At 51.6% G+C, this 25384-nt stretch overlaps 2 protein-coding genes and 1 pseudogene across 2 annotated transcripts; 1 reads left to right on the forward strand and 2 right to left on the reverse strand.

Moving 5' to 3' along the window:
• Window positions 1-10850, forward strand: RNF207 (ring finger protein 207). Its single transcript, XM_053576576.1, has 17 exons — window positions 1-191; window positions 812-944; window positions 1884-2028; window positions 2123-2204; window positions 2275-2350; window positions 2433-2558; window positions 2953-2999; window positions 3224-3296; window positions 3369-3437; window positions 4241-4309; window positions 4390-4484; window positions 5146-5332; window positions 5497-5682; window positions 5930-5981; window positions 6301-6418; window positions 9494-9574; window positions 10455-10850. The coding sequence occupies exons 1-17, from the start codon at window positions 1-3 to the stop codon at window positions 10621-10623; spliced, it is 1899 nt and encodes a 632-aa protein (XP_053432551.1). The 3' UTR covers window positions 10624-10850.
• A 2103-nt stretch (window positions 10851-12953) lies between these two features.
• On the reverse strand, window positions 12954-25122 carry ICMT (isoprenylcysteine carboxyl methyltransferase). The gene is made up of 5 exons (XM_053576577.1): window positions 24845-25122; window positions 24039-24127; window positions 22937-23106; window positions 21939-22156; window positions 12954-16718 (listed from the first exon to the last, which is right to left on the reverse strand). Exons 1-5 carry the CDS (start codon window positions 25037-25039, stop codon window positions 16536-16538), a joined length of 855 nt encoding a protein of 284 aa, XP_053432552.1. The 5' UTR covers window positions 25040-25122; the 3' UTR covers window positions 12954-16535.
• Window positions 17350-17444, reverse strand: LOC128575738 (uncharacterized; annotated as a pseudogene).
• Window positions 25123-25384: the final 262 nt, after the last annotated feature.

Consider the following 25384-nt stretch of genomic DNA (forward strand, 5'->3'; position numbering starts at 1 on the left):
ATGTCAGGAGCTATCTTCACGCCCCTGGAGGGCCCAAGCTCCCTGGACGCCACAAGCGGCCACCCGCTGGTGTGCCCGCTGTGCCACGCACAGTTTGAGCGCCCGTGCCTGCTGGACTGCTTCCACAACTTCTGCGCCAACTGCCTGCGTGGCCGCGCAGCAGATGGCCGCCTCACCTGCCCAATATGCCAGTGAGTGCCCCAAAGTCCCAACAGACCACGGTTAGCTCCCGCTGGAGAGGGACGCGGAGGGGAAGAGAACAAGGCTTAGACTCCAGACAACATGGCTGGGAGAGGCTGTACCAAATCCGCAGCTCTCTGTACCAGAATTTGCAAGCTCTGGCCCATTTTACAGATTATGTTAACGGGCTGGAGAGAGAAGTCACTGGCTCAAGGCCTCCCTTAAAAAGTTACTACATAGAAGGCAAGGGTGGGGCTCAAGCTAGGGTCAGGATACTTGAGGAGTCCTAGAAGTCTTAGGTCAGCATAGCCATAGTTATGTGGAATCAAGGTGGGGGGGGGGTTGGGGGCTCTAAAATTGCCCAATGCAGTGACAGGATGCTGAGGGGGGAGGCTTCTGCTTTTGACACCCAGGGCACCAACTTCACTACCTTGCAAGGTTGTACAGGATTGGGCTAGGGTAGAGACACAGTCAGGTTAAGTGCTGGCTGTGATATTTATAGCAGACCCTAGGGCTACAATGCACCCACCTCCCAACACAGCTATTTTAGCTCCAGCCTGGAATGTGAGGGGTGGGGGTAGAGAGCCTCAGAGAATGGGGTGTCTAGAGCTTGGCTACTGCCTCTCCGCAGACACCAAACCGTGATGAAGGGTCCCAGTGGCCTCCCGCCAGTGGACCGGCTGCTGCAGTTCCTGGTAGACAGCTCCCGGGATGGCGTGGAGGCAGTGCACTGTGCCAACTGTGACCTGGAGTGCAGCCAGCAGGCAGGGGCAGCAGGGGGTGGGGTGGGGAGCAGTGGGTGCCAGGTAATTGTATCCAACACAGCCTCAGAGGATGACCAGCAAGTGGATTCTCCAACACCTCCCTAAGGCACCTTGGGCCCCTAAAATAGGTCCTCTTACAGAGTTGGGGAGACTAAGGTCCAGAATAAGTGACGAGTCAATACTCAGTGGCAGAGGTTAAGAGGCTCTTGGATCTGGGGAGAGCTCACTGGTCCCCAACTCAGGATAGAGCTGTGAACTAGCACAGGGAGGGCAGTCCTGCACAGGCCTGCATTGATCCTCGAGGACCCTCAGCTACCTAGGTGGCATGTGACCAGCTATAGCTCAAGGGGAAGTGAGGACAGCATGCTTTGGCCTTTGGAGGTGAGACAGGTGTTGTGGGTTGGGAGGATGGCGGAGGGGCAACACCTGGGGGGCAGGGAGTTGCTGGGCAAGTGCTGAGAAATGTGTGACCCAGAAGTACAGTAAGGATCAGCAGGAGGGGAGGGAACTGCCTGGATGCTGAGGTAAGGACTTGGGGGTTGTTCTGTTAACCACTGTTTAGGTCAATGCCAGGGCTGCAACCCAGGCCCTGGACTCTAGGCCCTGAATCTGGCCTAAGCAATGGAACCTGCTTGTAAGCAAAATGGCAAATGCACTCTCTACCCTCTCTCCCCACCCACCCATGGAACTGCTCCTCCAAACCCCTTCAGGGTAGTTGTCCCTTCCTGGACATACTCAGTCTCTGAGCCTCAGAGAACCCTCATCTGTGAACTGGGTATATTAGAGTACTGCGTGTAGGGATTAGAGAGCGCTGCAGTTGGGCTGCACCTGCCCCAGGCTGGGGCAAACACGCGCAAGGACGCCGTGCCGCTGCAGTTCCGGGCTCGCTGCGGCACCGCTCCCGCTGACCGGCCTCCTGAGCCCGCGCTCCGCCCGCAGGACGCGGAGACCCTGTGCTTCTGCAACACCTGCGGGCAGCCCCTGTGCGCGCGCTGCCGCGACGAGACGCACCGGGCGCGCATGTTCGCGTGCCACGACATCGTGGCCCTGGGCCAGCGCAGCCGCGACGTGCTCCAGAAGTGCAGTGAGTTAGCAGGCGGAGCTCGGGGCCAAGCAGGCCGGGAGGGAGCACCTGGGTGGACACTGCCCGAACCCCTCACTACCGCCCGGTCCTGCAGAGCTGCATGCGGAGCCCTACCTCATGTTCTCCACGGACAAGAAGTCGCTGCTGTGCATCCGCTGCTTCCGGGACATGCAGGGGTGGGTAGAGCAAACAGGAGGGGAGGGGGTCGGGAGGCGCTGGAGCAGATCTCACCCGTGGCTTCTGCAGGGAGAGCCGGGCCCACTGCGTGGACCTGGAGTCGGCTTATGTGCAGGGCTGCAAGCGACTGGAGCAGGCAGTGCTGGTGAGTCTGGTCCCGGCCCGCCCTTGTCCGAGTGTGGGGACACTCGCTGGCGCCCACAAGCCTGAACCCGCCCTGTCCCCAGGCCGTGAAGGCCCTGCAGACGGCCACACGGGAGGCCATCTCGCTGCTGCAGACCATGGTGGAGGAGGTGCAGCGCAGCGCAGCCGAGGAGGAGGCCGCCATCCACGCGCTCTTCAGCAGCATGCAGGTGAGGGGCGGGGAGGGCCAGGCAGTCACAGCCCTGCAGCCCCGGAGTCCTGGGCAGAACGCCCTGCCCTTGCAGCGTTTCCAGTGTAGCAGGGCAGCTGGCATTGAACTGCATTCCAGGAGTTACTTTATTAGGAGAGTTCCAGAAGGGAAGCCTGAGCCTGCCCTAGGCTAGTGTCAGTGGTGGAGGTCAGGGACGACTTCACTTAAGACATTTAAGGTGAGGGTTCCCAGGCAGTCAGGCAGTGGGTACAAAAAGGCAGGCTTAAAAAACAAAACAAAACAAAACAAAACAGAAAGGCAGGCTTCTGGCCTCATAGCAGGGCTGGGGCCCAGTGAAGTATGCCTGAGGGAGGTGGCTAGGCTTGCAGGTCAGAACGGACTGTCTTTCCCAGGACAAGCTGGCAGAGAGGAAAGTGCTGCTGCTGCAGGCTGTGCAGAGGTGAGTGGTGGCGGCCTCCCTCCCCCTGCCCTTGGCCCCATACACTCAGGCCCTGCTCCACCCAGGGGAGCAGCCGGGTGGGCAGAGTGGCTCAGGACTCAGAGAAGGCCTGCAGTAGGGCAGGACACACAGAGCTGGTGGGGAAATGGGATTGCTGGGCTCTGATGCACACCAGATGGGGTGGGCAGCCCTCCTGGAGACCAGGCAGCCTACCTCTCCCCCAGCCAGTACGAGGAGAAGGACAAGGCCTTCAAGGAGCAGCTCTCCCACTTAGCCACCTTGCTGCCCACACTGCAGGTAAGGGGATATGGGATGTAGGGCTGGATCCCTCCCCTGCAGCCAGGCACTGAGTAGCATCCTCTCCCACAGGTTCACCTGGTCATCTGCTCTTCCTTCCTCAGCCTGGCCAGCAAGGCCGAGTTCCTGGACCTGGGCTATGTGAGTCTCCCCAGACCCTGCAGGCCTCTCCCACCAGGGGCACACCCTATATACCCAGCATAGCCTGTCACCTGGTGGCTGGACCAGGGGTCTCTGGGCTGACCTTCTTCTCCTCCATCCCATCATCTACAAACTCCTTAGGGACCAGGCAAGTCCCTTTTAAGAGGACAGTGAAGGGGGCAGCCCCATATACTGAGGAGGGTTCAAACCTGACCCAGGCCAAACTGCAACAAAAAATAGCCGGGCGTTGTGGCGGGCGCCTGTAGTCCCAGCTACTTGGGAGGCTGAGGCAAGAGAATCGCCTAAGCCCAAGAGCTGGAGGTTGCTGTGAGCTGTGACACCACGGCACTCTACTGAGGGTGACAAAGTGAGACTCTGTCTCTAAAAGAAAATAATAATAATAAATAAAAGGACAGTGAAGGCCAGGCGCAGTGGCTCATGCCTATAATCCTAGCACTCTGGGAGGCCGAGGCAGGTGGATTGCTTGAGCTCATGAGTTCGAGACCAGCCTGAGCAAAAGCAAGACCCTGTCTCTACTAAAAACAGAAAAACTGAGGCAAGAGGATTGCTTGAGCCTGAGTTGGAGGTTGCTGTGAGCCACTGCACTCTACCCAGGGTGACAGCTTGAGACTCTGTCTCAAAAAAAGCCTGGAGGGAGCATAGGCCTTGCCAGCTCCTCTCCTGCAGATTTGGGGATGGGGTTCAAGGAACTGGGGGAGGGTTAGAGCCGCTAAGGGACACCAGATAAAATGCCAAAGACAGACTTGCTCTGGGCCTCCACCCTCCACCTCCTCCCTGGGCAGGAGCTGCTGGAGAGGCTACAGGGCATCGTCACACAGCCGCACCGCCTGAGGCCAGCACAGAGCAGCAAGGTACGTTGGAGGCCAGGTGGGCCGGGGTCTGGGCCCCTGGAGTAATGGGGGCTGCCTCACGATTCCATCCCACCGCCCAGATCGCCAGCGACCACCACGCTGAGTTCGCACGTTGTCTGGAGCCGCTGCTGCTGCTGGGGCCCCGTCCTGGGGTCATCGCAGATGGTGCCAACTCGTGAGCAGTGGCAGAGGGGCGGGGGAGGGAGTGCACAAGGTGCGAGTCACGGCGGAGGGGGCACCAAGGGGCAGGATCATCCCAGAAAGGCCGGGCACGGCTATTCCCTGTGTCGGTTCGCCAAGCCCCTGGGGTGTCTGGCAACAGCAAGGCCATGCTAGAGTCTGCCCAACCAGCAGCAGCCCCAGGGATGCTCTGACAGACCCGGGGCAGACCTGATGTGGAGCTTGGCCAATGGTGGAGGCGAGGACAGGGGATGCCCCCAATCGGGCTGGGGCACCTAGGGCTGCTGCCAGGGTAGCTAAAAGCCAGACGTGATTCCTGGGCCTGACAGAGAGCCCCAGGCGCTCCCTGTAGAGCTAGGAGAAATGCTGAAACTGGCACGTGTGGCCCAAAGCGATTGGGTGTGAGCCTGTACTTCCTCTGTGAACGCACATTTACTTGAGACTAGCCCTGGCAGCATCCCCATGGACTGGGCCTTGGCTGTACCCTGGAACCACAGTGAGGAACTTTAAACAATAGATGGTGATGTGGCCATGTTCAGCCTTACAGCCTATTTTCATAGCTCCCAGGGCTCTACTGTGCTCTAGGTGATGGAGAGGGTTGGGGGTAGAGAGGTACGGGGGGAGGCAGACTGCAGGCACACTGATTCTCTCCCCAGGCTGGCAGGAGGCTCAGGCCCCAAGGCGCTGATGGGGCCCTGCTGCCCGTCCCCAGTGGGAAAGATGTTGGTGTCTCCAGTCCAGAAGCCCATGCCATACCCGTCCATGAGCACCAAGGTGCTGCTGGCTGAAGGCGAAGACACGCCCTTCACAGAGCACTGCCACCACTTTGAGGACTCCTACCGGGTGAGGGCACTGGGGACCTGCAGTGGGAAAGGCCCCCGCCTGGTCCTCACCAAGGCGCACTGATCGACAAAGCCAGTTGTCCTGGCTGTCCAGCCCAGAAGCCATCCCTCCCCCAGGCTTCTGGCAGTGAAAACAGCCTGTGGTGACCCCAGGTCCCCATGTAGCACCTGCAGGTGGAGATGAGGAACCTGAAGGACCAGGTGCAGGAGCTGCACAGGGACCTCACCAAGCACCACTCGCTCATCAAGGCCGAGATCATGGGGGACATCCTGCACAAGACCCTGCAGCTGGACGCCAGGATCGCCTCAGAGTACGCCTCCACGGAGTGCATGAGAGCAGTCTTCCAGGAGGTAGCCCTGCCCAGAACCTAGCCCAGAACCTAACTCCAGCCCCACCCACCAGGAGACACCCAGGCAGGGAGGAGGAGAAAGAGGATCTGGCCCCACGAGACCCTCGCCCCATGAGACTCGCCTATGGCAGGCTCTGCAGCCACGCAGACCTGGCTGGGGGTGCAGTGTGGCTCTGGGTAACTAGAGAAATGCCACCAGTGGAACTCCAATTCACTGCCACATCCAACGTCCAACTTTTGTCTTTCAGATTTGGGAGGAATCCTATCAGCGTGTGGCTGACGAGCGGGAGATTTATGAAGGTCCCAGGCAGCTGGCTCTTGAGGGAACTCCTTGTCCTGGAGCTAACCTGTGTGCTAGCAGGGGAGGAAGTCAGAGTTAGCCACTAACCAATAGGCATCCCCACAGCTCTCCCCTTAACCCCTGACTCACCTCCCAGCTGCTAACTGACTCCAAATGATGCATCCAAGGTCAGGACTCCGTGAGTAGAAGGCCCTCCCTGAGAGCCACTCTCTGTAGTTAGAGGTAACCATTGAAACAGTTGGAATATTTAAATGGTGCCAGGCTTGAGTGAGAATCTGAAGCCAACAAGCCCCAATGCTCTGGCCTTGGCCCCCACAGCCCAGCTTCATGACCTTCTCCAGCTGAAGCAGGAGAATGCCCACCTGACCGCCATCACCAAGCAGATCATACCCTATGTCCAATCCATTGCCAAGGTGAAGGAGCGGCTGGAGCCCAGGTGAGGCCAGGGAGTGTTCCAAGGCCTCCGTCACTGTTCAGAATGCACAGAGGAAGGGCACCATACGTTCAGGCCCGTTCTCAGGGAAGTCAGTGGGCCAGGTCATGAGGGTTTACTTAGGGCATCTGGGCAGACCAGGTGCTAGACATCTGCAAAAAACATGGTCATGGTGAGCTGCTCTGAGTTTCTGCTTCTAGACACAGAATTGATACCTGCCAGCTCAGGTGTATGTGGCTGGCACCTTGCCACAGGTGCCAAGCCTTGGCTTTTGTTTTTTGTTTTGAGACAGAGTCTTACTCTGTTACCCTGGATAGAGTGCCATGGCATCATCTTAGCTCACAGCAACCTCAAACTCTTGGACTCAAGCAATCCTCCTCCCTCAGCCTAGGACTACAGATGCCTTCCACAATGCGTAGCTAATCTTTCTATTTTTAATAGAGACGGGGTCTCACTCTTGCTCAGGCTGGTCTCAAACTCCTGAGCTCAAGGGATCCAGCTGCCTCGGCCTCCCAGAGTGCTAGGATTACAGGCGTGAACCACCATGCCCAGCCCCTCTCATTTTTATCAATAATTTCCAAGAATTCTCTGTTTTTCATCTTACCATCTTCTCGTCTTATGGACACAGTACTTTACCCTAAACTAAAAGGGGGAGTTTTTTTCTTTTGAAAGTTTTCTCACTGAAGTGTGTTTCCTCCAATTTACATTTTGTTTATTTAGGTTTCTACCTTCTATAATAGATTTTCTTAGCTGTCACGTAATCCTTGATCATTTGCTCTTAGGAGCTGAGGAAAGAGCTGGAAGCTGAGCACAGGGTGGTACTTCCTCGGAATCTGGGTGGGTGGGTTCTTCTTGCTTTTGTGGAATGCTCCAAGGTCAGATGTAGGTCCTTTGCCAGTTTCCTCCCTGGAAGGCCTCTCTGGTTTCAGTATAATTCTCAATTGAGTGTCATGCCCTCTCAGAACTAAACCTTCAGATCTCTGCTGTGGTGGAACAGGAGCACTTGCTCAGTGACAGCATCTGGAATGGCACCATCCCCCCATTTGGTGCCACCCTCCCTTTTGAGGAGACAAGGGCACAACGCCCGGCTATGTTTTTGTTGCGGTTCAGCTGGGGCTGAGTTTGAACCTGCCACCCTCGGTATATGGGGCTGGCACTCTACTCACTGAGCCACAGGCGCCGCCCAATCCTTTCCTGTTCTTAACCTAGAGAGGTCTTACCCTCCTTGTTCGTTTTGGTCCCTTTACTACAATTTCAGTGTGTGGGGAAGACAGGCAATTTGATTGTGTGTGCAGTCAGTCACATGAACCCCGAACTGCCCAGTCACCTTTAGGTGACCATTCTAACAGGTCGCACTCAGAGGTTAAACTTGTCATGCTCTTTGCCCACTGGTGACTAAATCCCTGTCTACCCTGGACCTGCCAGATGTTTCCTCCTCCACAGACATTCAAAGTTGTTCCTCCAGATACCATACGATTCTGTTTATAAAACCACCCAAGTGAGCAGCACCTGTGGCTCAGTGGGTAGGGCGCTGGCCCCATATACCAAGGGTGGCGGGTCGAACCCGGCCACGGCCAAACTGTAACGACAACAAAAAGTAGCTGGGCGTTGTGACAGGCACCTGTAGTCCCAGCTCTCCGGAGGCTGAGGCAAGAGAATCACCTAAGCCCAGAAGTTGGGGGTTGCTGTGAGCTGTGACGCCACGGCACCGACAGCAATAAAGTGAGACCCTGTCTCTAAAAAAAAAAACAAACACCCAAACCAGGCAGACCTACCAGAAGAGGTCAGCAGCAGGCTGGTGATTTCTGGGTGCTGACCGGACCACGCAGGCTCGTGCATGCTGTGGATGCTTGTCATGTGGTCTGCCTTCAGGAGAAGCTGACTTGGAGTGTGCGTGGCAGAGACAGTGGCTTTGCAGGGGAATGACATCTGCAGGATTGCGCTCCAGCTGCAGCCCAGCTCCTGAGGCTTGGAGCAGGCTGTGCTCCTCCTCAGGGCACCACCTCCTGGGTGTCTGCAGTCACTGCCTCAACTTGCTTCCCCAGCCTCCGACCCCAGACCCCAGTCTAGGGAGCCTGCTCTTGCTCCAATAACAGCAACCTTCCGTTAGATCAGAGCCACCTCCCTCAACTTCTGACCTCTGGCCAGCACTCATGTGTCAGGTGTCCACTAGTCTCCTCCCCTCAGCACACCCTGCCCTCCATTCTGAGCCCCCACGTTCCTCTCCAGCCAGTCCTTCGGGATCTCTCTGGCGGCTCTGCCTCCTCTGCTCCACCCAGACATCCATGTTCGCTAGGGTTCCCGTCCTAGGTCTTCTCCTCCCTCTACATTCTCTCCCTAAGGGACTTCATCCCCTCCCCCGGTTTAAAACCCCACTGAGATGCACATGTCCCCAGCACAGCAGATCTCCCAAGCCCCAGACTCCTTTCCTTCTACCTTCTGCCTGGCATCTCATCTCAAGTTCAGCAGTGGCCAGCAGCGCTCTTAGTGTCCCCCCCAGTCGCCCAACTCCCATCTCCTCAGCTCAGCAAATGGCATCATGCTCACGCAGGGGCTCAGGTGCACAGCCTGGGGGATAGCCTAGGTTCCTTCCATAACCCAGGCCTGTTGCCACTCATCCCAAATCTGGTTGACGCTCTTTGTCCCAGAGCACCTGCCTTGTCCGGTCTAAACCCCTATGCCTGGCCCTCCCCAGCCCCCCAGCCAGGGGTCTCTTAGAAGCCCATGACTTCCATCACAGCAGGGCCTGACAGCTTGTGGAAACCTTCCCTGCCCACTTCTGACCATGCTCCAACACCCCAATTAAAGTGAGCCCCCCTCACTGCCATTGGACCACCTGCCCTACTGTGTGCTCTTCCCTCCCTCGGCGCTTCTCCCAGCTAGGCCTGGCCCCTCCTGCCATCTACACAGCCCTGGCGCTGGCAAATCACTGGACCTCAGTAAATGAGCATCCAAAGAACAAAGTGCTAGGCAGGCCTTTGAGTGCGTGTTTGGTTTTTGTGCAGAGTGAGCTTAATTTAAGGTCACATGGCAGGCTGACTCTGCTGTCAGTCCCAGGACCTGCCTTCTCTTACCCAGATTTCAGGAACCCATGGACGAACAATCAGAGAACCTACAAAACATGTCTGATGACGGCAGGAACGGGGAGGCCCATGCCCGGTAAAGTGAGCCTTTCCAACCTCAGAGTGGGCAAGTGACTTGATTTCAGGGACTCACAGGAGAACAAAGCAAGCTCCACTCTTCCCTTCCCCTTTGGTCCCAGCTTGCCATGGACCAACTCTGTGGCCTTAGCTGGGCCTCAATGTAAACTAAGAGGTCACAGAGGCTCTTTGTATGGACAAGTGACTTAAATAAGTGACTTTTTAGATAACAGGTGTGACTTTGGTAGACAGACCGACATATTACCATTTACAATGGCCACAGGTGCTACCATTGTAAAAAAAGAAAAAGTGACTGAGGGTGGTTTCTTGCTGTGAGAGTGTCACTATTCACCAGAGCCACAGTATTTGCCTGGATACTTACCAGAGAGGAATGTACAGTAACAGACACACACTGTCACAGGCTGATCTGTATTTTGTTCATAGTAAAGCGTATTAGCACTAGGACAGGGGATGGAATTGTCGTCAGAGATGGGAGAGCCCAGAGACTGTGGAGAAGGCTGCTAAACTATCTGGAGTCACAATGAGGCTAGTGACAGTGTGGAGACTGGTCTCCAGCTCCCCTGCACGGTGGCTGCTTATTTAGCTCAGATACTTAAGGGAACCACAATTCAGAGTGCATGATCACCATGAGCCAACAAAGTAGCCTTAGCTCACTGACATTTTGGCAACTCAAAACCATCTCCTGGGGAACAGTTCTTCCTCAGAATCATTTCTGAGGCAGGTGCATTTCTGATTCTGCAGATGTGGCCACCTAACGAGGCATCCAGAGAGATTTTCCATTCTGAAAGCCTTGGCCCAAGTGGTTTTTAGTGCAGGAAGACAGTGAACCTGGCAAATGGAGTGGATGAGCTCCTGAGCCCGATAAATTGTCCTTCTAGGAATGACCCCGGAAGTGTCCCAGAAAGAGAGGAGACATCAGAGCCTAAAGGAAACAGCTGGACTCTGAACAACCTGTCAGAAGAGCTGCCACTGAAAAATAAGGATTATCACAGACCCAAGCAGAAAAATGGGAGTGACAGCCCCACACCCAGAAAACACCCAACTTAGCAAATACAACCAGTCCCAAGTGGTCAGTTTTCACAGCACGTACAATAAAAAGGTTAGGCAGCACCTGTGGCTCAAAGGGGTAGGGCGCCAGCCCCATATGCCGGAGGTGGCGGGTTCAAACCCAGCCCCAGCCAAAAACTGCAAAAAAAAAAAAAAAAAAAAAAACAAAGATAAATAAAAAGGCTGGGACACTTAAGAAAAGGTTGTTCAGTTATGCTTATTTCTTTAAAAGGTGATGACTTACCTATCAGTAGTAAAACTCAGACACTCTCAGGTCATTATTTCCAATCCTTTGGCTTGGGCTAAGTCCCCTTTTCCTTACGTTCACGTGGCATGAAGTCTAGGTCCTAATCACTGAGGCCTCAGACAACTTCCCGGTCCACACAAAAAACGTCTGAGCGAATGTCCAGCCTAAAATCCTCCCCTTGCACAGCGTCTGTGTACTGAGGGTGCCTGGACAGGGTATGGTCTCACGAAAGTGTAGGGTACTGGCCTGTTTAGGTAATAAGACTCCACCACTGTGCACCCACGAGGAATCCAGTTTCTCCTTTTTTTTTTTTTTTTTTGAGACAGAGTCTCACTATGTTGCCCTCGGTAGAGTGCCATGGTATGACAGCACTCCAGGGCTCAAGCGATTCTCTTGCCTCAGCCTCCCAAGTACCTGAGACTACAGGCACCCGCCACAATGCCTGGTTATTTTTTTCTTGCAGGTGTCATTGCTGTCTAGCTGGGCCAGGCTGGGTTCAAACCTTCCAGCCTTGGTGTTTGTGGCTGGCACCGCAATCACTGTGCTACAGATGCTGAGCCTTTTCTTTTTTTTTTTGAGATAAGAGTCTCACTTTGTCACCCTTGGTAGAGTGCCACGGCGCCATAGCTTGCAACCTCAAACTCTTGGGCTCAAATGATTCTCTTGCCTCAGCCTCCTGAGTAACTGGGAGTAAAGGCACCCATCACAATGCCTGGCTATTTCTTTTAGAGATGAGGTCTCGCTCTGGCTCAGGCTGGTCTCAACTCAGGCAATCCACCCACCTCGGCCTCCCAGAGTGCTAGGATTACAGGTGTGAGCCGCCACGACCAGCCCAGGAATCTAGTTTCTTCTGAATCACAGCCCCACTGTTAACCTGGTGCCACTGGAAAGTTCCACCCAGTAATCTCAGCAGTGACTCACAGAAGGGCAAAGGACCTTCGTTCCAGCTTCTCTCCTTTTGTGGCAGGGGTAGAGCTCGTGAAGCAGGGAGAGAAGCCTCTGCACGGCCAAGGCCATCTTGCAGCCTTACCATTTGCCCAAAGCACTGGAACTACCCTGTGGTTACCTCCCACTGAAAGTAAAGCACATGAAGCAGCGACCTTTTCTCTAATCATCCCACCCCCAGTAATCTTCCATTTCTACACAGTACCCTTTTATTGAGAAGAGCTTAACATATGCTTTTTAAAAATTAACCCGCATGACTTAACATTTAAGTTCTGGAGGCAGCAGTCCTAGCAGTCTGGAGGTCAAGCTGGGTAGATTGCTTGAGCTCAGGAGTTCAAGACCAGCCTGAGCAAGAATGAGACCCCATCTCTACTAAAAATAGAAAAACTACCTGGATGTCGTGGCAGGTGCTTATAGTCTCAGCTACTCGGGAGCTGAGGCAGGATTGCTCAGACACAAGAATTTGAGGGTGCTGTGAGCTATGACGCCATGGCATTCTACCCAGGGTCACTGAGTAAGACTGTCTCAAAAAAAAAAAAAAAAAAGTTCTGGAGTGGCTCAGCGCCTGTAGCTCAGTGGCTAGGGTGTCGGCCACAAACATTGGGGCTGGCAGGTTCGAACCCAGCCCAGACCTGCCAAAAAATAACTACAATAAAAAAATATCTGGGCATTGTGGCATGCACCTGTAGTCCCAGCTACTTGGGAGGCTGAGGCAAGAGAATCATTTCAGCCCAAGAGTTTGAGGTTGCTGTGAGCTGTGACACCACAGCACTCTACTGAGGGCAACATAATGAGACTCTGTCTCAAAAAAAAAAGTTCTGGAGGCAAATACCCAGCTTGCTGCGGGGGCTGGAACAGTAAATGGCTGGCACCTCAACACACAAATACATCACATCACATCCACAGCCCCTGCTGTTTCAGGGCATTGAGTTCATGTTCCAAAGCATATGAACCTCAGTGGTAGCCTGGAGGGCAAAAGGAATTTTTCATTTCAAATTGATTAGAGGTAGCAATTCAGAAGGGGGCTGAGGAAGCAAGACATGCACCTGGTTTGATGCTGAGGGTTCTGGAAATGCTTATTACCCAGGGGTAACATGACCTTAGAGATTCTACATCCCACACAATCACACTTGTTCATAGTGAAATCAGATACAGTTTTATTTATTTAAGAATTGGAAAGAATAGTCAGTATCTGTGAAAGAAAATCCAATTTAAAATATTTAAATAAACATTTCTGTATGTAAAAGAGTAGAATAATTACTCTGTTAAGTTACTCTCCTTGCGATGGGATGGGCAGCCTCCGCTTAGGGTGGCCGGGTCTTCTGTACGCGCCTCCCACCACAACAGAGAGGTTGAGGTCTTCTAACCTTGCCAGACCACTACAAAAGCAAACTGCGGTGGGTGATTACAACTACCTAAGGCAGCAAAAAAGTGGAGAGAAGGAACAGCAGTGTGCTGTGCCCATGATGGGGATGACCACCAGTGAGCCAGTGTCAAGACCTCATGGGACCTGACCAGCTAATACAACTTACTGGTTTGGGAACATTTTTCCCTGTCATATCAACCCCCTAGACTGGTAAATGAATGGAAGGGATTAATGACTTTTTAGGCTCATGATGCAGTTCATGCCAACTAAGGGACAAGAGGTACGCTGTCTTTTGCTCACTGTCCTGCTAAGAGGCTCACCCCACTGCCTCTTCTATAAACTGCCACTCTCAGCCACGGCCACCTGCAAGTACTCAGGAAAGGTTTTATTTTATGCTGTTTCAAAGTAGCTTTGTTCTATGCAGTACCCATTTTCCATTTAAGAATCTCCACTTTAAAACCTGCAATGGAAAAAGAAATCTCTTGACAGTTTCTTAAGTTAAGGAAATTGGCAATGTGGCCTTTGCAGCAAACACCCAAAAAGCCTTTACTTCATTAACCTGATTCTCTGCCGTGGGCCCCAACACTGCTAAATTTATAAAGTTAAAAATAATCTCAAGATCATGGTACTAAAGGGAAGTCAATCACCTACCAAATCCTGCCCTTAAGTAGTTCATCTTTTATCCCTAAGTAATTGCTGACTTCTGCCCTGGAATCATAAGAAGGGTAGGAATGTTCTCCTACCACCCCCACCCCAGAATTACTCTTTAAAGCAGAGCAGAACACAATGTCAAGTTCTCCCTCACCACCCAGTGTGAGGCAGCATTTAAGTGGGAAACCCAAGGCCCAAATTCCTTCCAGGTGGTGGGCCTGGCACAAAGGTAAGCCTTCTGGCCTCTGGCAGGTAAAGGATGACATCAAATGACAATGCCCTCTTACCATCCACAAGGCCCGGGGACACCACTAGCTGCTCTCTACCCACCAAAAAGATAACTTGGCCAGGCAGAGTGGCTCACACCTGCAAATCCAGCACTTTGGGAGGCTGAGGTGGGAGGATCACTTGAGTCCAGGAGTTTGAGACCAGCCTGGGCAATAGCGAGACCCTGTCTCTATAAAAATAAAAAAATTAGTCACCACATGCCCACAGTCCCACCTACTCATGAAGCTGAGGGAGGATGACCTCTTGAGCCCAGGAGTTTGAGGATGAAGCCAGCTGTGATGATACCAGTGCACTCCAGTCCCAGCAACAGAGCAAGACCCTGTCCCCCCCGCACATACACAAAAGACAACTTCATAGCCCCTGCTGGGAATAGAGGCTAGGCCGAATAGATGAGCTTAGATGAGCGAAAAAGAGCTAGGGCAGGCTGCCAGCTCAACTACATCTTCTCCAGTCTGCAGTCCTAGGCGGTGGAGTTTACTGTGCCACGTGGTCTGGAGAACAAGCTCAAAGCTGACTCAGCCCAAGTGCCCGAATAGGGAGAGTCCCACCAGGACTGCACACTCTACTCTGCCAGGGGTACCACCTTGGCCAGGGCCCCATGGCCAGATGATCGGGGGGGTGGGGGTGGGGGGCTGCCAGACAAGTCTGTCTGGTTCTCAAATGGACAAGTGTCACATCAGCCATCAACAAACCCGTAAACCTCTTTGGTATATATAACAACAAAAAAATTAATTAAGCCATGAAATCCATACGTCAGTCTCACATCTGAATTGGGAGAATGCTCTCTTTCTAAACATACATTTTAGGGATCTGGCACAGTTAACCAAATGTCTGTCCATTTTTGTTAGGTTTTATATTGTATAGATTTCACATCTCTCTCATCTGAGCATTAAAGATGTCCTCACAACACCCCTGTGAGGTAGGTGGTATCAACCCCATTGTACGGATGGGGAGGTCTAGGCACATTAAGGTTTAGTGGCTCCTCATAAGCCGTGTGGCGGGGTGGCAGAGCAGTGTTCTGGATATGTGCTGACACTGCCTTCACATTCACGCTTCGTTAGTGCCACCGCAAAGCTGCAAGAGAGGATCTCACACTGAGGCCAAGTTCCTGTCTAGTCCAGAATTAAACAAGGGTCTCATTGCTTAAAGCTCCTATGTTTGACTCCTAAAGTCAACTACTCTCTTCAAAACAAAAAGACTGACTGAATCTCGTTGGGATTATTTGCTCTATTTAAGACTAGTTTCGGAGTTATTTGCCTGGCTCTGCAGTTGTGTAAGCTCAACCCCATTAAAAAAGTTTAAAATATGGCGGCGCCTATGGCTCAGTGAGCAGGGCGCCGGCCCCATATACCGAGGGTGGTGGGTTCAAACCCGGCCCCAGCCAAACTGCAACAACAACAAAAAAAAGTTTGAAATAATATTAGGGACAATGTAATTCTGAGAACAGAACACAGAAAACAATAGTTAATAGATTTACATTGAAACATAAAAATATAAGCTATGGTGAAATGAAAATAAAATCCCAAATAAACGGACAGCAGTATTTCTCAATGTTAACAATGCTTTGCACAGAGCAGGCATTCAGTAAGCACATCTTGGATCAGGGGAAAACGACACTTATTGACTCCCCTATCACTGATGACATGACAAAAACAGGTGGAGCCAAGGGCCCCAGGAAAACCCACATGGGCCTACAGTCCCCTTGGCCTGGGTTGCTGTGGTCACACAAAGCCATGCTTGGCCAGACTGTCTGGAGGTGTCTATCCATGCTTACTTGCTCCCAAATAAAAGCTGGAGCTAGAAAAACCAAATGAGCCCCCGTTAAATGCGTACTGCTACTTATAAACAATACATATGTAAATGCAATTAAATAGATTTAGTGCCAAAGCATCACATACGGAAGTATCTTTAAAACTGTATAGATGTTCATGCACTGAGGACAGAAATAAAGAGGGTTAAAGCGCGGTTAGTGTTTTGCAGTGAAATGAAAGGTTGCAGGTGTGTCTTTAGCGCTAACAAGCAGCGATGCCCTCTACCCGTCTCCGCTGGCGAGGCGTTACTGGAAGCAGAGCCCCCTCTCCCCAGGAGTCCTGGTAGTATCTTACACACACTCTGGCCTTGTGGGGCAGCGGAGCGTGGCCTTGGTTGTCACCAGGGCTCTGTTGACTATTGCTGTGATTTGCTTCTTACTCATCTTTCATCTATGTCCTGCCTGGATTCAGCACAAGAATAGATTGTTCCGGTGGGTCCTTTGGTCCTAAGGCCTTCTGACCATTTGGTCTTCAATAATATTCCAGAGGAGTTTAATTAGTGACATATAAAATGGTTAAGAAAATGCACTCTGCAGTAGCTGACTGGAAGCAGTTTTGTCCTGGGCTACACAGGGTCACAGGTCCCATAGTCACCTGCCATCTGTCAGAGCGCCACCTTGACTCCCTTGATGAAAGGCAGGCCTGTGGGCACCCTCTTCTTATACTCCAGGTACTCCTCTCCAAAAAAGTGAATCAGTGAGATTTCTTCTTCTTCTATCCGATCTCGGAAGAACCGCCATACTGTGAGGGCGTAGCCGACACCACAGACGGGGTTACACAGCATCACCTGATGGAGGGGACACCAGGCTGGTCAGGGCCACAGGTCACGGTGCCACGACACCATGCACTTTGGCAAGCATCTCTTTCTCTCTAACACCCAGACTATTTTCTTGCCCAGGGCCCAAGAGACTTTTTTTTTTTTTGCAGTTTTTGGTCAGGGCTAGGTTTGAACCTGCCACCTCCAAAATATGGGGCTGGCACCCTACTCCTTGAGCCCCAGGCACCATCCCCAAGAGACTCTTAAAATAGGGGCCAGGTGCAATGGCTCACAACTGTAATCCAACACTTTGGAAGACTGAGGTGGGAGGATTGCTTGAAGCCAGGAGTTCAAGACCAGCCTGGGCAACACAGTGAGACCATGTCTCCACCAAAAATTTTAAAAAATTAGCTGGGTGTAGTGGTGCATGCCCGTAGTCCCAGCTACTCAGGAGGCTCATGTGGGAGGATTGTTTGAGGCCAGGAGTTTGAGGCTACAGTGAACTATGATTGTGCCACTGCACTCCAGCCTGGACGACAGAGTGAGACCCTGTCTCAAAAAACAAAATTGTTATGGTTTTGGGGAGCCAGGGTGTCATTAACCAAAATCATACCATTACTTTCACAGAGAACCAAACTCATCACTGTAGCCTTTTTTTCCACGTCAAAAGGGTAACGTGCCAGCAATGTTTGAGGAGGCACATCTCACGTGTGCTCATGAACACTCAGTTATCACACTAATGAACCACGAAAAGATCATGTTAGCCTTTCTTCATACATTTGCTGTTGTTCCTCTTATGTGAGACAGGCCGGACACAGCAGCTCACACCTGTAATCCTAGCACTTTGGGAGGCTGAGGCAGGAGGACTGCTTGAGGCCAGGAGTAAAGTCCGGCCTGAGCAAGAGCAAGACCCAATCTCTATAAAAAATAGAAAAATTAACCAGGTGTAGTCATGCAGGCCTGTAGTTCTGTACTTAGGAGGCTGAGGCAGGAGGATCACTGGAGCCCAGGAGTTTGAGGTTGCACTGAGCTGTGATGATGCCACTGCACTCTGGCCTGGGCAAGAGAGTGAGACTTGATCTCAAAAAAATAAAACTAAGAAGTCCAAGAACAGGCCAACCTCCTGGATTTCAACCTTCACATCAGGGTGACATTAATGGCCCCCCATCCCCAAGTACGAACTCCCTGATGGACAGTCTCGTTCCCACACATGCTGCTTTCCTGTCCAGGAGGCCCTATGTTAAGATGCACGCACCCACACTACACAGATGCCCTGGTCCCTTCCTCCGCCCCCTCGCACCCACCACCTTCTCCTTGGTACTAGATAGCAAACAGAGCTTCTAAAACACCTCTTTTACCCCGGTGCTCAGAGAGTACCATGCCTGAATCCCACATCCTGGGCCTGGCTTTTAAAGATAGGAAAGGCAGGGCCTCACCTGCCCCTGCCACCCTTTCACCTCATCCAAGCTGTGTCCTCTCTGCCTCTTTCTTTCTTCACTCATGCAGTTCCCTCGCTTCGAACATCGTTTTTCTCATTGATCCACAGCCAAACAATCCCTCAAGGCCAAAGGCATGCCCTACCTCCCGAGGAAACCACTGACCTACTCCTGCCTACCACTGGCTTTGCAACTGCTCCCCTAGGAACGTGTTGTCTTCCCTAAGCATGTACTTCCACCTGGAGAGTTAGGCACATACCGATTTCTTGTCACTTCTCTCCACTGCGTTTTAAGCTCACTGTTCCCTGAGCTGTGCTAAGCCCTTTATAAACAGTAAACGGTCCAACCCTCAAAGCAAGCTTTCAAGGTGATGCCATCACCCCACAAGCTATTTATTTTTAGAGTCAAGGACTTGTTTATACTGCCCAGGCTGGACTTGAGCTCCTGGCCTCAAGCAATTCTTCCACCAAGCAGTAAAGGACAGAACCACAAGTGGCCTGATGGTGAGTACAGAGCCTACACGCTCACATCTGACAGACATGTGTAGCTCCCTGGGCGTCACCTGTGGTAGGGTTTCCCAACCACAAGCTACAATTGTTACTGAGCCATGAAATCGAGGTAGTACAGGATTACAAATTAAAGACAAAAAATAGTGTTTTGGCTTGGCACCTATAGCTCAAGCAGCTAGGGTTCCAGCCACATACACTGGAGTTGGCGGGTTTGAATCCAGCCCGGGCCTGCTAAACAACAATGACAACTACAACCCCCAAAATAGCCGAGTGTTGGGTGGTGCCTGTGGCTCAAAGGGGTAGGGTGCCAGCCCCATGTGCTGGAGGTGGCAGGTTTAAACCCAGCCCCGGCCAAAAATTGCCAAAAAAAGAAAAAGCCGGGTGTTGTGGCAGGCACCTATAGTCCCAGCTACTTGGGAGGCTGAGGCAAGAGAATTGCTTAAGCCCAAGAGTTTGAGGTTGCTGTGAGCTGTGACGCCACAGCGCTCTATCCAGGGCGACAGCTTGAGACTCTGTCTCAAAAAAAAAAGAAAATAGTGTTTTGTACACAGTAGTAATAAGCATTGTTCCAGAAAAGACACAGTTATACACACACATTGTGCCGAAACATGTCAAAAGATCTATGGTCAAAAGGCATGAAAAATGCCTTAGTCCTGTAGTACTTAGTTACATAGTTAGCAAACATTTATGCCAAATTAATTATTCAACTATGATTAATTTGTTCCCATAGAACATGACTGTTAATATGGGAGTTTTGGCCAGGCATGGTGGCTCACGCCTATAATCCTACCACTCTGGGAGGTTGAGGTGCAAGGATTGCCTGAGCTCAGGAGTTCAAGACCAGCCTGAGCAAGAGCAAGACTCCATCTCTAAAAATAGCCAGTCATTGTGACAGGTGCCTGTAGTCCCAGCTACTCAGGAGGCTAAAAAGATTGTTGAGCCCAAGAGTTTGAGGATGCTGTGAGCTATGATGCCACAGTACTCTACCGAAGGCGACAAAGTGAGACTCTGTCTCAAAAAAAAATAAAAAAAAAGTTGGGAGTTTTACATGTTTCAGAAATATAAATTTTAAAATAAATCTATGTGATAATCTGCCCCAGCTATACTGGCATGGTTCACACATTGCTGATGAAATGCGTGGGAGCCATGATGGGATGAATTTTCCAAGCTCTACTCACATTCTCTGGCCAAGTGTTCCTAGGTCCAAGGACACAGAATAGAGGCCGGGTGCAGTGGCTAGCACCTGTAATCCTAGCACTATGGGAGGCTGAAGTGGGTAGACTGCTTGAGCTCAGGAGTTCAAGACCAGTCTGATCAAGAACAAGACCCTATCTTATTAAAAACAGAAAAACTGGGCGGCGCCTGTGGCTCAGTGAGTAAGGGCACCGGCCCCATGTACCGAGGGTGGCGGGTTCAAACCCGGCCCCGGCCAAACTGCAACAAAAAAATAGCTGGGCTCTGTGGCGGGCGCCTGTAGTCCCAGCTACTCGGAAGGCTGAGGCAAGAGAATCGCATAAGCCCAGGAGTTGGAGGTTGCTGTGAGCCGTGTGACGCCACGGCATTCTACCGGAGGGCGGTACAGTGAGACTCTGTCTCTACAAAAAAAAAAAAAAACAGAAAAACTAGGTAGGTGCCTGTGGCTCAAGCGGCTAAGGCGCTAGCCATGTACACCTGAGCTGGTGGGTTCAAATCCAGCCCGGCCCGCCAAACAACAATGACAGCTGCAACAAAAAATAGCCGGGCGCTGTGGTGGGTGGCTGTAGTTCCAGCTACTTGGGAGGTGGAGGCAGGAGACTCACTTGAGCCCAGGAGTTGGAGGTTGCTGTGAGCTGTGATGCCACAGCACTCAGCCTAGGGTGACAGCTTGAGGCTCTGTCTCAAAAAAAAAAAAAAAAAAAATAGAAAAACGAGGGTGGCGCCTGTGGCTCAAGGAGTAGGGCGCCAGCCCCATATACTGGACGTGGCAGGTTCAAACCCGGCCCCAGCCAGAAACTGCAAAAATAAATAAATAAATAAATAATAGAAAAACTAGCCAGGCACTGTGGTAAGCCCAGTTACTCGGGAGGCTGAGGCAAGAGGATCACTTGAGCCCAAGAGTTTGAGGTTGCTATGAGGTACAATGCCATGGCACTCTACCCAGGGCAACAGAGACTCTGTCTTAAAAAGAAAAAAAGAGTATGGGGCGGCGCCTGTGGCTCAGTCCATAGGGCGCCAGCCCCATATACCGAGGGTGGCGGGTTCAAACCCGGCCCCGGCCAAACTGCAACCAAAAAAAAAATAGCTGGGCGTTGTGGCGGGCGCCTGTAGTCCCAGCTACTCGGGAGGCTGAGGCAAGAGAATCGCTTAAGCCCAGGAGTTGGAGGTTGCTGTGAGCTGTGTGAGGCCACGGCACTCTACCAAGGGCCATAAAGTGAGACTCTGTCTCTACAAAAAAAAAAAAAAAAAAAAAAGAAAAAAAGAGTATGGAATCAAAACACAGTTGTCAAGAAACAAAGGCTGGAAAAAAAAAAGAAAGAAAGAAAAAAGAAACAAAAGCTGGATCTGGATCTATAGCCTGGTATAAAACAAACTTCTGTAGCTCATATTAACCTAATACGTGACCTCAGTCTCACTAATAACTCTTTGATGAAAATTAGCTACAAGGTCATTCCCTGGCCTAAGCCCTATCTTTGGCTTCAGCCCCACTAAAGAGCCCAGGTCTAAGTCCCAGCACCCACTGGGGTGCTCCAGAGCCTTTTTAACTTAAGAGGCAGAGAAGTTTACAGGAGATGGGCTAATAGAATCATGAAAAGTTCATGTACCTAGATTTTGGGTACATAGGAAAAACATTAAGGACTAAATTAATTCTCTTGGCTTTTATTTAGTTATCATTTCAAACATGCCAGGGAGAACAGATACCCATTTAAACCAGAACAACAACCTCGTGAATACATTAGAAACCAGTGAACTATATACTTTGAAATTGTGAATTTTATCTCAATTTTTTTTTTTTTTTTTTTTGGTAGAGATAGAGTCTCACTTTATCGCCCTTGGTAGAGTGTCGTGGCATTACAGCTCACGGTAACCTCCAGCTCCTGGGCTTAGGTGATTCTCTTGCCTCAGTCTCCCCAGTAGCTGGGACTACAGTCGCCCACCACAACACCCGGCTATTTTTTGTTACAGTTTGGCCAGGGCTGGATTTGAACCCGCCACCCTCGGTATATGGAGTCGGTGCCCTACTCACTGAGCCACAGGCGCCGCCAATTTTTAAAATGTAAAAAAAAAGACTAAAATAAAGGAAACCAGTGTCATATCTGATACTATACCTGGGTTCCAATACTCCAGTAAAACCACCCAACATAAGAAGGATGCCGGAACCAAGCATATACTCCACTTGTCACCAGAGTGTGGGTATCTGATTTTTCATTCTGCACCACGTGGTTGAAATTGGAGCCAGCTGTAAACATGGCTGCTTTTCTCAGACATTCTCCAAAGACCACCATCAGCAGCCCCGTGACGCTGAGCCAGGTGATCTGCTTCAGTTCTGCAGGAGAGAGGCACCGGTGAAGACACTGGACAGTCATGTTCCCCCTTGAATCCTTAAAATCAAAACTATTTTCCCAAAGATAGAAACATTAAAAAACACGTTTATGGGCAATTAGCATTTGTCATAGCATTCAAATTTAATGATAAGAAAACACATTCCCAGAAGTTGTGCTGTTCATCCCTCCACTTTAAATTGCCAACAAACCCATTAGTGAAGTCATGGTGAAGAGGTCCTCCCCTCCTAGGGCTGATGGGTTTTCTGGTTGGACCCCACCACCACCACCACACGCTTATTTCCTTCACTAGGGGACAAGTATAGCTAAAAGAAGTAGAAAAGGGTCTACGGCTTCCAGCCTGAATCCAGGACATTTTATTTCACTGGCTGTGGGAAATTCAATTTTGGAGTAGGTTTCAGATGCCGAAGTTTTTGCCAGTAAACTCACCACATGAAATGTCTCAGTTCACAGAAAAAGTACACATACAAACCTGCTCTAAAATTAGGATTACAACTATTAAAGGTTGGACCTTTATAGTAGATGGTGCACTATGTCACAGAAGGTTTAGAGCAAAAGGTCAACACGAGAACATGTCCTCGATTCAAAATCCAGAAGCAGAATTAATGAGCAGAGCTCATCCTTTATAAATAGCTTAGTGAGGACAGAGTCTAGGGAAAACTGCTCGGGGAGATTAGACCTGAGAGGTGAACCAATGTCACTGTTGTAAGCCCAAGTGGGAGCCACTCTTCTCCCCTCCAGAGAGGAAAGTAGGGCACACTAACCTGGACAAAAAATATTTTCAAGTGTGAACTCTATCCAAGAAGAAAGAGCAGCTACTGTATACTCCAGACTGTGATTCAGGAGAAAGGAATCCAAGGACAAACTTTTGGGATTGTTGACTGCTGTCACTAAGTATTCAGAATAGTGGAACAATGATAGGGAGCACATGTACCTATTTAAAAACAAAAAGAAAAAGAGGTAAATTGGGGCAAGGGAACCAAGTTAGCCATAGCTACAGATCTGGATCTCCTGAACTTTCCCTAATTCTATGAGGTCCTATTCTCACCTGCCTGAAAGTGAACATCGGCACCAATATATAGCATTTACTCCCTGAGGTTTGCAGAAGTGGGGTTTTTAAGGGACTAGATTTTTGAATGTCACAGGCACAAAATAAATAAAGAACCCCACAGGTTAGGGAGGCATTATGAGCGCTTCAGTCCTTTTCAAAATGACACTATACACAAAAGAACATGAAAGAGGGAAGTATCAACATAAAGTAGTGATGTATGTCAGAATTTAACAGAACAGAGTAATTCCAGCAAAGAAGGATTAGATGGTTCAAAATATTGATAATAGGAGATGAAGCTTTTTACCTTGAAGCCACTGGTTCATATCCAGGTCAGACTAGAAGGCTCAAGGGACTGAAATCATAGTGTAGGGAAAAATCCTACACTGGCTGTGGGGATGCGCTAGATGTGACCTAATAGAAATTAGAGATGAAAAAGGCCTATGAAGACAAGCCAGAGCCTTGCCCCTTCCCGCCACCGAGGACCTGTACCCCTTCCGGGAAGGGCTTGTCACATTACTGAATGCTGTCACTGCAGCTGTGGATGAGGGCACCTCTGTGGAGGGTGCCAGGGAGACTTGTTTGTGCCTGAAACAGAATCAAGCAATAGGCACAAGATCATGAGAGCAGAAGTGTGGGAATCTGGATGGAAGCCAGAGACTTCATTTCCATAGAACTCTCAACAGCCTTCTGCCAGTCAGAGATGAGACACAGGGGTAGGGGGGTGGAGGGGGTGAGGAAACGCTACCCTGCTGACCCTTGGATCTGTCCACCCTCACCTCAAAACCACTAATCATTATTCCCAAAGTCCTTCTTACCAGCCAAAGTGATTCCAAGAAGACTGGCTAAAACTTAGCAGCATACCACAGCCAAACACAAAGCCAAGGAAACAAGCCCGGATGGCTATCTGAAAAGGACCCAAAAGAAGCTCAGTCACCCACCATTCTCAGAGCATCAGTCTAGGCTGCTGACCGTCCTGGGATAGGCAAACCACTGGCAGGCAGACAAGAGCCAATATGCTCAGAGTTTAGGAGGGTGAAACGGGGCTGCCTGGGTTCAAATTCTGTACCCACCCCTCTCTGGCTGTGTGGCCTTGTTTCTTAACCTCTCTGGACTTCAGGCTCCCCATCTACAACGCCAGGATAAAAACAGTACCTACCTTTTAGGACTGCATAAGGAGTAGCCGTGTGGAGCAGTTAAGAGGAACTGCTACATACATTTTAGCTGCTATTATTACTATTCATTACTCAGGGGTGTGGGAAAATGGCTTAAACCTAGTTTATTGACAGTATTCTCCCAAGTCCCGCAGAGCACCCAGGACTCTGCGCCCAGCCCCCTTCACGTCACCGCGGGGCCTTTGACCTCAGACTTGGCTGCAGGTAGGTCTACACACTTCAAATTACATAGAAGAAGTGGTAGGCTCACTCAATCCCCACCCCCACGCGCATCTGGGAACAGCACGAACTGCAATTTAACACCCACTCTGCCGGGTGGAGGGCGCCCGCGCCGGATAAGCAAGGTCCCCTCCTGCGACCTGAACTCGCGGCTGAAGAACAGCCCGTAGGAGGCCGCCCCTGCCCCGAAAAAGGACGGTGCCCCCGCCCGGCCCCTGCCCGGCCTGCACCTGGTAGCGCGGCGGCCGGTACAGCAGCAGCAGCAGCGCGTTGAGCCCCGCCACGTACAGCGCCAGCCCGGTGCGGCCCTGCAGGCCGGCGCGCGTCAGCAGCGGCAGCGCCAACACCGAGGCGCCCAGCAGGAAGGTGGCGAGGCTGAGGCGCGCCTCGGAGCCCGGCGGAGCCCGCGCCGCGCAGCCCGCCATGACGCAGGGCGGCGGACCAGCGGGCCGCGCCGCCTGTAGCCCAGGGAAACCCGCCGGCCGCGCCTGCGCACTGCACTGTCGACGCCGGCCGGGTAAGGCAGCTGCCAAGACCCGCGCGCCGCCCGCGAGTTCTCGCGAGAACACCGGCCCGCGGGGCTGGTGGCCCGAATTTGGCGGGAACGCCCCGCCCCCTCGGCCCCGCCCCACCGGCCCAACAGGCCCCTTGGGGAATTCCCGCCCCGACCCAGCTAAAGCCGCAGACGTGTGAGGGCTTAAGGAGTCGTCTCCTGAGTCTGCCAAAAGTTACCTCCACATTCCAGAAGTCTCCTGTCCCAAAAAACAATT

The sequence above is a fragment of the Nycticebus coucang genome, chromosome 22 (genome assembly GCF_027406575.1).
Source record: "Nycticebus coucang isolate mNycCou1 chromosome 22, mNycCou1.pri, whole genome shotgun sequence".
NCBI lineage: Eukaryota > Metazoa > Chordata > Mammalia > Primates > Lorisidae > Nycticebus > Nycticebus coucang.

Bases quoted from the DNA above. Each gene is read 5' to 3' on its own strand.
- RNF207 (XM_053576576.1), top strand. From the start codon at position 1: ATGTCAGGAGCTATCTTCACGCCCCTGGAGGGCCCAAGCTCCCTGGAC. The intron at 3,438-4,240 runs GTGAGTCTCCCC...CTCCCTGGGCAG, and splicing joins AGTTCCTGGACCTGGGCTAT to GAGCTGCTGGAGAGGCTACA. The intron at 6,419-9,493 runs GTGAGGCCAGGG...TCTCTTACCCAG, and splicing joins AAGGAGCGGCTGGAGCCCAG to ATTTCAGGAACCCATGGACG.
- ICMT (XM_053576577.1), bottom strand. From the start codon at position 25,039: ATGGCGGGCTGCGCGGCGCGGGCTCCGCCGGGCTCCGAGGCGCGCCTC. The intron at 23,107-24,038 runs GTAAGAAGGACT...GTTTTTAAATAG, and splicing joins TCTTGGAATCACTTTGGCTG to GTACATGTGCTCCCTATCAT. The intron at 22,157-22,936 runs GTTAGTGTGCCC...TCTCTCCTGCAG, and splicing joins TGAAAATATTTTTTGTCCAG to AACTGAAGCAGATCACCTGG.